Below are 13,518 nucleotides of genomic sequence, written 5' to 3'. Positions count from 1 at the left end.
AAACCAGTGCCTTTTCATTCAACAATTCAGATTTTCTTTGTAAAATAAGCTTAATACTAATATGTCTGATAACATAAGTACATAAAATGATGGATTGTCCACCCTGTTGAATTTGTGATGTAAGTGGTTTAAAATTGGTTCTTCCTTCCCTGATTGCTTAAGTACTGTTATAGAAATAACATTGGAAGGTCTCTGCACTCAATGTTTCATATGTTTCCCCCTCTGCCTTAAAACTTAAATTATCCAATGTCCTATATTATAAAACAGCATTGACTAGCCAATCTTGTTTTAAAAAGGACTTTGTACTTTTATATTCATCCTTTTTTTTTATTTTAGAAAAAATAGGAATGATTGCATTTTATAAATATTTGTGTTATGTTTTGATAAACAACATTGACACATATTAAAGCTTTTGTCAGAAGTCTGGAACCATATCACAGGTTACTTTTTGTCATGTGATCAAGTTTTCATTATTTGGGGAATTTGTTGTTCTTGGAATGAAGTTGATAGTATCTTTTTTTTTTACTCACAAAATTGTCAGACTGCAGTATTATAGAGATTGTTACTGACAGACAATAACATGGGTTATTTCTGTCAATGTCCAGAACTAGGGGACAATTTCCAATTACTTTTTGTTTTTGATCTCTAAAGACAATTCACAAAAGAAAACCAGTTTTGGGATAAATTTTCTGGAACTGTGTGAATGTAATTGAATTTTGAAAATTTCACTAAGAAATAAGTAAAAAAATGTCTTGAAATTAATAAAGGCACGTTGGCAGCGGCGGCGGCATCCACAAAAATTCACTCTGTGGTTAAAGTATTTAAAATTTTAATACCTTTCTTAAACCATACTGGATTTCTACCAAACTTGGACAGGAGCTTGTTTATGATCATATGATAGTATCCAGAAGTAGGTTTTGAAAGAAAAAAAACGGTTTATCCATATTTTACTTATCAATGGACTTTTCCTGCCAGTTAACATTACATTCACTTTGTGGTCAAAGTTTTTAAAATTTTAATATTTTTCTTAAACTATCCTGGATTTACACCAATATGGCAGAAGCGTGTTTATGATCAAAAGCTAGTAACTATAAGAAGAATAAAATAACAAGTCTTCCAGGTTAACATATGTATCTGTTCTCTTTGTAATGATGATCTGGAATATAAATCAAAAGTTTTCTTCCTATCATGTGCACAATATATAATTTATACAATGTATAACTTTTAATATTTGTACCAATTAGTAAACAGTGGTTTAATAGATTAGAAACTCTTGTCTTTTATTCTTTAAAAGTCCCAGTAATTGCACCTGTACTTTTATAGTTAAGCGAAATTGCATAATAAAAGTTACAGGTAATTGATTGACAGTTCATTGAACCAATTTTACCATAACAATTTGGATATTTAACTAAAACTGATGTTTAATAAAACATGTTATATCAGTTTTTAGCTATGAAATAATATACAAATAAGATGGAAAAGGTGGATCAAAATAGAACAAATCTGGCCAAAATCTCACCATTTTATAGAATTGATGTGAAATTATTTCCAATAATGTTGTAATTTCTTAAAAAAAAGAATTATTTGATAATCAAAATGTTTTACCTGCTTATTTACATATTAATAAGTGCTGGTAGTATACATTTACATAGTTAGACATTGCTTTTTGTTAAAAAGTAATAAGATATACATAGAATGACTTATTCGACGATTACTCTGGATTTTGACAAACTTTGTGAACTGTAATACTATATTTGATACATGGTTAAATATAATGGGCTTAAATTACTTTTTTTTTTAAACTTAATGATCTAGAACTTGATAAATGGTGACATAGCCTCCCATAGGTAAAGAATTATGTAACACCAAACAAAATATATACTCCAGAAATGGGAAAGGGAAGAGAATCTTTAGTCGTCAGTTCAGTATTCTAGAGGTATCCAATCAAGTGTACATCTTTTTAAAAAGGAAGTTTTACTTGTTAAAGAAAACAGAAGTGAACTTTTTTGTTAATGTCAATTAATTCTTTTGTAAACATGATATCTGTGCATTAGTATCCCTTTCATTGAAACACACCCTACTGGTCTCAGATTCAATTAACAATACTTTTAGAGGTGACATTTACCTAGTGATATCGTAATTTCAAAATGAAAAAAAAATGTAGTTAAAAGATATAAACATCATTTGAGTTGTAACTTTGACTTTCTTGTTAAAAAAAAATCAAAAGTTGTTACATCGTTCATTCCACATATTAATTTTGACCTCTTGCATTGTTAGTAAAAATATAATTTTTGGGTTGGTTATTGGCTGATTGGAAGACAAAATTAGTTGGAGCCTGAAATGATACTTAAATTTATTTAAAAAAACAACAACATCAAAATAGATATATTGTTGGAAATATATCTGAAATTTGTAAAAAGGTCAACCTTGAGAGAACATCTTATATCCCTTTGAGCTTAGACCCTTTTATGTTAAACAGATGAAAATACAGAAGTTATCATTGAAATTTCAGAACATTGAACAAAAAAAAAGCATTTAACAGTCCTATATCTTAGGGTCACACTGACCTACATTTCTTGTTTGAGTGACTTAAGTTTATCTATTATATTTTGCCAATTTTGTCAAATTATAAACTGCATTTTGTTTGAGATTGACATTATTGTATGCATTTTTACTGGGTTTACTCTCTGCAAGCTCTATATTTATGTTATTTACTTTGCCAATAAAAAGTCAACATTTGATTTCTATATCTCATAGACATATATTGTAACTTTTTTTTTTATTTAAGTTGGAATTTTTCTTTCTGATTCATATAATGAATTGCCTGGATTTCTTTGATTTGATTATTGTTTTTGATTGATTATAATAATTGGACATTTCAGACAATTGGGAATGGACTTAATACCAAGAGTTGATGGAGAACAGGTGGATGTTGATAGATGTAGTATTGTCAGGTTATACAGGGTTCACTTACAAAGTGCAGAAAATGCCAAATCTTCACAGGTGAGGGCACTATAGTTTTGTCAAGTCATATCACACAAGTTAAAGTGCAGAAAATCCCAAAACTTCACAGGTGAGGGAACTATAGCATGTCAAAGTTATATCATACAAGTTGAAACTGTTCCTTTTGAGTATATCGTGATAGGTTGTTGTTATTAAGTAAATTGATACCTTGTTACATGGTTCATGTTCACTGAATTTGTTATAACATGCCAATATTGAAAGTAGTGTTAAGTGTACAGAGGTTAAACTTTAAGAAATAATGGACCAATTAAAACTTAGAATAGGGATTTTTTTTTAATATGAAAGTTCAAAAATTATTGTTTACCACAAAATCTAACTAAAGGAAGTTTCTATAAAAAATATTGTACAAACATTATTTTCTTAGGCTACCTAGTGTTTGTATATTAGTCCTGTGATTTGATTTGTACGCTTAATACTTCAGAAAAAGACCTGGATTTTTATGCCCCATTTATTGGCATTATGTTTTCTGGTCTGTGTGTCTGTTCCATCTGTCCGTCTGTCCGTCCCGCTTCAGGTTAAAGCTTTTGGTCAAGGTAGTTTTTGATGAAGTTGAAGTCCAATCAACTTGAAACTTAGTACACATGTTCCTTATGGTATGATCTTTCTAATTTTAATGTCAAATTAGAGATTTTACCCCATTTTCACTGTCCACTGAACATAGAAAATGATAGTGTGGATGGGGCATCCTTGTACTTAGGGTCACATTCTTGTTTATACCTAGTATACAGATACCTCATGTTACAAAGTTTTGTCTGTTATATGTCCATTGTCCTTGACCTCATTTTCATGGTTCAATTAATATTTGATCAGTAATAGGATAACTTTATTTGGTGTATAGGTTCCTTGCAGCGCATACATCTGACCATGACCTCATTTCATGGATCATTGATCAAGGTTAAATGGTACATGATAAGGTTGATTTGTCAGAAACTATAAGCAATAGGTCAAATATATATGGTGTATGGAATGCCTGTAAGGGGTTCATACTATTATGGCAGACTTTATCTGACCTTGACCTCATTTTCATGGTTTTGGTCAATGTTAAGTTTTTGTGTTTTGATCTGTTTTTTTTAGCTACAAATGTACTTTAAGCAGTAGGTATATTTGGTGTATGGGACATATATAAGGTGTACATGTCTGTCTGACAGTATTTTCTGACCTTGACCTCATTTTCATGGTCAATGATAAGTATTCGTTATTTTGTCAGTTTATCAGATACAACAAGCAACAGGTCAACTATATTTGGTGTATAGAATAATTGGAAGGTGTACATGATTGTTTGACCTGGTTCATATATGACTATGGCCTCATTATCATAGAACTTTGATAGTGTTTAAAGGTTAATGTGATACTTGTAGTAAATAGTAATGTTGGGACCCCTACAGTAAAGGATATCAAAATACATTTAGATGGACTGATCAATGTATGTTTATGGTACATATATTGGTAATTTTGTAGAAAGGCCTACCATGAACATACAGAAAGTTCCCAGATGATGGCATGTCCTTTACTTGACAACTTACTATTCAGTTATGAAAACTTAAGATGACATGCCATTTCAGTAGGTGCTCTCTTGTTGGTATGATATATTTTCAAAATGTTTAAAGTTGTAATTTATAGCACATATTATTTACAATTTCTATGTATTTGTAGCCAAAATACTCCAAGAAAAGACACAAATCAGTTTCTGTCAATACTCCAAAAGATACAGATATTGTTTTTAATGTTTTGGTGAATTTGAAAGTATCTCAGTGTAATGTTGGTGATGAATCTCAGATAGTGATGAGTGTTTATGACAACAGAGATCAGAAATTTGTTAGGTAAGATTTTTAATTCTCTGGATATGAGGTTAATATGAAAATAAGAAGATGTGGTATGATTGCCAATGTGACAATTATCTACCATAGACCAAATGTAGTAGAAGTTAACTACTATAGGTCACAGAAGGCCTTCAACAATGAGCTTTTCCCATACCACATAGTAAACGATAAAAGGCCCTGAAATGACACATCTAAAACAATCCAAACAAGAAAGTCAAAGGTTTGGTGCTCATTACACAATAGTTACAGAAGCATTGATCTACTTGTGATTTTTATGAATGAAAGTAATTGTTGTGTATATATCAATAAGACAGTAACCCAACAACAGAGTTCAACTGCTGCAGATCATTGTAATTTCTAATAATAATAGTGAGTTTAACCATAGATATTTGTTAAGAAAACAGATGATGGATATAATTGATCTCAAAATCTCTTTCAGCTTTACCGTAAATTGGGTTATTTTGGTTGTAGTTTTATTTTGGTTTCTGTGGTGCCTCCGATGAAAGTGCCAAATTTAAACACATGAAAATAAAGCAAACACAAAAAATTGAAACGTCAAAATTGCATACCGGTACGACAATATCGTAATGATAATTGTTGGGAAATATATTTTATGTTATTATATCTTCTGTATGATTCCTACAATTCTATACATATAGCCAATTCTGCAAATAAAAACCTGGTATCCTTCACCAAAAGCACTATGCAATTTTTACTTAATTGTTAATTTTCTGAAATTGTTAAGAAAACACAACATGAATTTTTATTCACACATGTCATAAATATGCCAGGTAAGACCCCATTATTGACACTAAGAATATCAAAACTCTTTGTAATCCTTTATCTTCAGTTAATTAATATGTACTACCAGAGGCATACGGATTAAAATTTAAATCCTTTTAAATCATCAATAGATTAACATGTACCGCTATAGATAACATGATTAAAATTTATTTCAAATAATCTATTTAAAAAGTGACTTTAACGTTTAAGATATTATTAGCTTTGAACCACTATATACAGAATTATTTGCAATTGCATCTGTATCTGTTTCTAGTTTGAGAAATTCAATGTCTGACAATGATAGTTTTTCAATAGACGGGTAAATAAAGACAAAAAGGAATGAACTTGCTCACCACTGTTGTTCCAAATTAAACATATCAATTGGACGAAGCACCAAAATTACATACACCAAAATGAAACACATGCTTTTCGAGAGAAAACCGCCGAAATATCCGTACCCCAAAATTTCTAAATTTATGGTAATTTGAGGTATAAATTTATTGTTTTGAAAAATATTTTGCTGCTTTTTTTTTAACTTTAAAAAGAACAAATAAAAATGTTATCAAATAAATCTTTATAATTGTTTGGGTCAATTTAAGTATTTTAACCAAAGTCAATTTGATATTTTGGTTTATTGAGACAATTCTAGGTTATTCCAATATAATGACAGTATTATAAACAAATATAACCAAATGTTCCATTTATACAATTGTTTCTTGTAGTGAACAGTTTATAATTAGAATGAACAAAAATGGTGCTCCAATGAAACCAGAAAAACTTGATAATTGTTTTGGTCTCTTTACTGTAAGTACACAATTTTTTTCATATTTTTATATAATATAATTATTATCATACATGATTATTAAATAATATCATTACTGTGAAAAAGGAGATGTTAGGTGTACATCAATGAGACAGCAAATCAAGTACACCAAAAAAGTATATCATTAGATATTCTTATGTTAAAAAAGTACTTTCAAGCTAAATTTAATTATTTTCTTAAGCAGATGAATATTTAGAAGTCTATGCTCTATTATTGTATGTAATGATTTCATGTTTTGCTGCTAAGAAGTGTTTTAAAACTACAATGTTTAACATAAATTAAATCTTCAAATTTTTTTTTTTTATTTGAATAAGCTACTGGATTGGTTGGATCGTAAACAGAAAAATCTGAATATTAACTCCTTTAATTTCAGGAATTACCACTTGATGAATATCAGAAGTATTTGTTTATAGTTGTTAGAATTTACAGAATTGGTAAGTAGTCATTAACAGATCATTTAATGCTATATTGGGTTTCTAAGGTGGTCAGTTGTTTCTGTTATCAGAATCTTATAATATTAAAAGAAGTCAAGGTACTATTTTTATGGGGTATTAAGTGTTACTCTTTTCCATCTGTACCTCTGTCACAAAATTGGTTTAGCTTAAGCAAATGTTATGGAACTTATACACATTGCTTATTTTATATCAAATATGTATTATAAATTATACTGCAATTAGCTATTTTACTATACAGATAAAGCTATACGTATAAACGTTAGCTTTATATGTCAATAATTTAATTTTGGATGTAACGCGTCTTCTGATTGGCTGACCTTATTTTGTTATGAGCCAATAGACATAATTTAGTCATGTGACCGTGACGTCATCAACGTTTTTTCATGGTTTTCTACGGTTTAAAATGGAATTTAGAATTAAATTATAAGAAATGACTGTAATATTTTTTCTGTCTATTCGAAATAACATAAAAAATATGGTGCACACTGTTAAATAACTCGCTACGCTCGATATTCAGTGTGCACCAAATTTTTAATGTTATTTCTTCATAGACAGAAAAAATATTACAGGCATTCCTTAAATGACCTCAACTCACCTATAAGCCCCGCCTACTTATATATACAACGTCACGTCACAACCATGACAACGTGTAGTAACAATGGTCAAACTTTTATGAATTTAAACTTGTTATGTCTTCAAATTTGTAATTTATATACCATGTTTATCAAATGTTATTAATTAAATTCATTTTCCCTTTCTAATTCCTTAAATTGTCAATGTCTTACTGCCTAGACTACGCTCATAGGGAAATACCCCAAAATAGTACCCCAAGTAGGAAATTCCAAACACTTTTTTTTAATAATATTTGTTTCATATTTTTATTATTTTTTTATTTTTTTATCGATTTCAATATAAAAACAATATACGTATATTGTCTAAATATATGGACTATTTTGATGATGAACTTGATAGTTGCTATTGTTTATGCAGACAAAAAACGTTTAAACTCATATATAACTGTATATTATTTTAGGCCGTATGTTTTCTGACAATTCAAAGAAGTCTCCAACACGTCCATACAGAAGACCCTTTGGTGTAGGAGGTAATTTATATGTTTGTACTGAATAACTCAACTTTAAAGATGTACATACAATATCAGACAGTCTGATTCATTAGACGATACAACCTAAGTTTAAACAGTGAACCTCAAACCTCTTTAAAGATGTACATACAATATCAGACAGTCTGATTCATTAGACGATACAACCTAAGTTTAAACCGTGAACCTCAAACCTCTTTAAAGATGTACATACAATATCAGACAGTCTGATTCATTAGACGATATAACCTAAGTTTAAACAGTGAACCTCAAACCTCTTTAAAGATGTACATACAATATCATACAGTCTGATTCATTAGACGATACAACCTAAGTTTAAACAGTGAACCTCAAACCTCTTTAAAGCAGGGCTCACGCTACCAGGCAACTTGGGCGAAGAAGTCGCCTTCCCGACCGTCACTTCGCTTTTCCCGACCCCCAAAAGCGAAAACAAGTCGCCCTGTCCATGACGATACTTGCTTTCAGTCGCTTCCGTCATCGGACATTTTCAATTTTACCAAGTTGATGAAACATCAATTTTTTATTGATAATTAAAGAAATTCAGACATAAACGATTCATTATCTTTAGAAAAGAGGTTGAAGCATTGTCTTCGCAGTGTGTAGCAGGTTATTTGATAAAAATACAACTTTTTATCACTTCGTGCATTTCGGCAAGTTCTGGTGCTTGTTTATACTCGAAGACGTACATCAACCTAAATTTCGGCGGCAAAATAAGTTTGTTACTTCATTAAACGTGATAAAAGTTCCCTCCAGTAAATGTTTAATCCATTTATTGCATTAAAAACGTCATGATCCTTTCCAAATAACTTGTCAAACATCGTTTATTTTTGTAAATTTTCTTGCATTCGTCCGCCATTGACCGATTTCTAAACTATGGATCTGAACCGGACCAGCTATTACCGAAATCCGTACTTTTACAATAATAACTACGGACGCACGGATGGAATAGCTGACAGAAGAATATTGATATCAAAGGGAAAAATTACGTATTCCACACGCATTAAGAGACTTTTGGTTACATCTAATTGATTGGTGTATATAATTCCCGATATTTTTTATGGATTGTTTCAAACTATTGATTAAAGTTGCTTAACTCTGAGACAATTATACTAATATCAATATATTATGGCCCAGATTAATAACTTATATATTTTTTTATGAGAAACACAGAATTTCATACACAAGATAATTTCAAATTAAATTGTAATTGATATATTATAATTTCTTTACATTTTTTAAAATATTTTTTTTTTAGTGCTAGATATATATTTAGTTGGTAGTTTCTCACAAGAACCTTAGTAAAACTTAAACAACTTTTAATTTCAAATGTTACTTTAATTGTAATTTTTTTACTCAGATATGAATTGAACAATATAAAAAGAACATTATTTACATATTGCCCTTTATACTATTGTAAAATCGAAATATTGTAGCGCACCGCGCGAATGAGCACTTCTCTTTCAAATCTCACCACTTCTCCCTATCAGTTTCAAAAAGCGAAGTCACTTCTCCCTATAATTCTGAAGTAGTGTGAGCCCTGTTAAAGATGTACATACAATATCAGACAGTCTGATTCATTAGACGATACAACCTAAGTTTAAACAGTGAACCTCAAACCTCTTTAAAGATGTACATACAATATCAGACAGTCTGATTCATTAGACGATATAACCTAAGTTTAAACAGTGAACCTCAAACCTCTTTAAAGATGTACATACAATATCAGACAGTCTGATTCATTAGACGATACAACCTAAGTTTAAACAGTGAACCTCAAACCTCTTTAAAGATGTACATACAATATCAGACAGTCTGATTCATTAGACGATACAACCTAAGTTTAAACAGTGAACCTCAAACCTCTTTAAAGATGTACATACAATATCAGACAGTCTGATTCATTAGATGATATAACCTAAGTTTAAACAGTGAACCTCAAACCTCTTTAAAGATGTACATACAATATCATACAGTCGGATTCATTAGACGATATAACCTAAATTTAAACAGTGAACCTCAAACCTCTTTAAAGATGTACATACAATATCATACAGTCTGATTCATTAGACGATACAACCTAAGTTTAAACAGTGAACCTCAAACCTCTTTAAAGATGTACATACAATATCATACAGTCTGATTCATTAGACGATACAACCTAAGTTTAAACAGTGAACCTCAAACCTCTTTAAAGATGTACATACAATATCATACAGTCTGATTCATTAGACGATACAACCTAAGTTTAAACAGTGAACCTCAAACCTCTTTAAAGATGTACATACAATATCATACAGTCTGATTCATTAGACGATACAACCTAAGTTTAAACAGTGAACCTCAAACCTCTTTAAAGATGTACATACAATATCATACAGTCTGATTCATTAGACGATATAACCTAAATTTAAACAGTGAACCTCAAACCTCTTTAAAGAGAGGTGAAAGATACCAAAGAGGTATTCAAACTCATTAGACGATATAACCTAAGTGCCTCAGAAGGGCAAGCAAATCCTGCTTTACTAAGTAAATACAAATAGCATACCAGCAATAAAATATTCCTTGGTATTTTTGCAACTGATTTAAAAACTGGTGTGATTTGTACAGATGGATGTTAACAAACTAAATAGACAATCTGTTCACTGAGGCACTAAAAGCAGATTAATGATATTGTTTTTGCTGAAGCAGGCCTTGGTTGGGAATATTGAAGAATGGGTACAAACAGATCTCCCAAATACTAAATATACTAAAAGAAAATATAAGGAGTAACAGTCAGCATACAATTTCTTCTACTTTAAGCAGGAAAATGTATTTGGTCAATTGTTCATTTTTTTGTGAAATTGGTTAAAATGTCTATATAATATTGATCTATCTAAAAATTGAAAAATTACAACACAAAAAAAAGGTGTATACACTTTATTCTTGTTCATAAAATAAATACACATAAGCTTTGATTAAGTACCTCTTTCAGTTGTCAGCTGTTATCACATAGAGTTCTCTGTTGATTTCATACAGATCTACTTTATTTTTTCAGTATTAAGTATAGAGGAGGTTAAGAATGGGATGAACGAGGATTCCTGCTTTTGTACAATTAATATTTCAAGGTAATCAAATATTCATACACATTAAGTCATTTTAGAAATCCAACACAGGAATTTTATACCCCATTATTACTGATTTAGTTGGCAGAAGCAGGGAGGATCAAGTCGTTTTTAAAAGGTGAGGTTTCCAACCCAGGATAAAGGGTGGGTTGAACTAAATGTCCACATTCAAATGCCTTGATAGTGAAAAAAAAATAGGGTGGGGGCACACACCCCTCTTTTTGATCCTCCACTGAGAAGGTACTTTATGATTTTGATGAATAGGAAATTAGAATTTTAATCCTTAGTTCTATTATGTTTTCACAAGACCTATTACCATAATTTAATTTTATAGAGCCATTTCAGAAAATTAGGTAACACTCAAATGGTTCTTTATTTGAGTGTTATGATAAAATGGGATATCTATTGTCCAATCAATTAATTTGAATATTGTTATCATGTCATGATAATTTTTAAGTGTCATACCAATAACAAATCATATTTCCTTGTCCCTATTGAAAATTGTGTGATAGAGTTAAAAACAGTAGAATATCACTAGGATAGAGTTTCAGAGATGTGAACTATTTTTTGTGTAAGAAGACAAATTTGGTTATAAGATAATGTCAGCTACATTTATTATGCAAAATTAAGCTTAATGTATGTAACTAGACAGCATAATTCTTCTTACAAAATCACTTGTCTCCAACCTCTGTATTACAAGGCAGCATGTTAAGAAGTACTTCCTTAGCTCATCCGCTTACAAGTGACTATTTAAAGTATCTACCGCATTTTCTAAGAGAGGCAATCCTGTCACAGTATGATAACTGAGTAACCACTCACACAATAGCTTTTACCTTAAGTTTGATTTTTTTGTTTTATAACTTTTCTAGTGTAAGCCTAATTTATCTCTCAGATTTCCCAATTTTGAGAAATGTAACTTATTTCATTCTTAAAATATAAATGACTTCAGTTTCAGAAAAACTCTTTTTACAATATTTCTGTAAAGTGAGATACTACATACCTTAATCGCTTAAATGAATATTTTATTGATAGTTTCTTCTATATTTCAGTTGTATAGAAAATGAGGGAACTTTTCCAGAATTACATAAAGATCTGATTAAAAAATTGAGCAATCCAGGTGTTTCTTCTGGTGTCGGTGCTAATATAGGTAGTAGTGCAAAGTTAGGTAGCAGTTCAGCACTGAGTAAAACAGGAGGTAACGTGGGTAGGTTTTGTCAACTAATGAAGCTACTCTTACTATATCTACTTATTTAACAGCTAGAGTCACAAAGATCTATTTTTTAAGAAAGCTTGCTTTTGAATAGGATATTTACTAGATAGACAGTATGTTAGATACTAAAACAATAGTATGGTAGATACTTCTAAAAAGAACTGTATGCTTGATACTTTTAAAACAACAATATGAGAGGTACTCAAACAACAATACAGTAGATAATAAAACAACAATATGAGAGGTACTCAAACAACACTACAGTAGATATTAAAACAACAATATGGGAGGTACTCAAACAAAACTACAGTAGATAATAAAACAACAATATGAGAGGTACTCAAACAACACTACAGTAGATAATAAAACAACAATATGAGAGGTACTCAAACAACACTACAGTAGATATTAAAACAACAATATGAGAGGTACTCAAACAACACTACAGTAGATAATAAAACAACAATATGAGAGGTACTCAAACAACACTACAGTAGATATTAAAACAACAATATGAGAGGTACTCAAACAACACTACAGTAGATAATAAAACAACAATATGAGAGGTACTCAAACAACACTACAGTAGATAATAAAACAACAATATGAGAGGTACTCAAACAACACTACAGTAGATATTAAAACAACAATATGAGAGGTACTCAAACAACACTACAGTAGATAATAAAACAACAATATGAGAGGTACTCAAACAACACTACAGTAGATAATAAAACAACAATATGAGAGGTACTCAAACAACACTACAGTAGATAATATAACAACAATATGAGAGGTACTCAAACAACACTACAGTAGATAATAAAACGACAATATGAGAGGTACTCAAACAACACTACAGTAGATAATAAAACGACAATATGAGAGGTACTCAAACAACACTACAGTAGATAATAAAACAACAATATGAGAGGTACTCAAACAACACTACAGTAGATACACTACAGTAGATATTAAAACAACAATATGAGAGGTACTCAAACAACACTACAGTAGATAATAAAACAACAATATGAGAGGTACTCAAACAACACTACAGTAGATATTAAAACAACAATATGAGAGGTACTCAAACAACACTACAGTAGATATTAAAACAACAATATGAGAGGTACTCAAACAACACTACAGTAGATAATAAAACAACAATATGAGAGGTAC

At 30.3% G+C, this 13,518-nt stretch overlaps 1 protein-coding gene across 1 annotated transcript in view; it reads left to right on the top strand.

The window, feature by feature from the left end:
* Positions 1-13,518, top strand: part of LOC143050148 (dedicator of cytokinesis protein 4-like) — a 108,633-nt gene that overhangs the window by 22,508 nt on the left and 72,607 nt on the right. The window contains exons 7-13 of the mRNA XM_076223800.1: positions 2,883-3,003; positions 4,678-4,844; positions 6,350-6,431; positions 6,824-6,884; positions 7,939-8,007; positions 11,060-11,129; positions 12,176-12,330. Of these exons, the coding sequence (XP_076079915.1) occupies positions 2,883-3,003; positions 4,678-4,844; positions 6,350-6,431; positions 6,824-6,884; positions 7,939-8,007; positions 11,060-11,129; positions 12,176-12,330 (725 nt within the window). The remainder of the gene's footprint in view (positions 1-2,882; positions 3,004-4,677; positions 4,845-6,349; positions 6,432-6,823; positions 6,885-7,938; positions 8,008-11,059; positions 11,130-12,175; positions 12,331-13,518) is intronic.

The sequence above is a fragment of the Mytilus galloprovincialis genome, chromosome 1 (assembly GCF_965363235.1).
Source record: "Mytilus galloprovincialis chromosome 1, xbMytGall1.hap1.1, whole genome shotgun sequence".
NCBI lineage: Eukaryota > Metazoa > Mollusca > Bivalvia > Mytilida > Mytilidae > Mytilus > Mytilus galloprovincialis.
The sequence above is the reverse complement of the archived record's forward strand: the minus strand, read 5'-3'. Positions and strand labels throughout refer to the sequence as shown.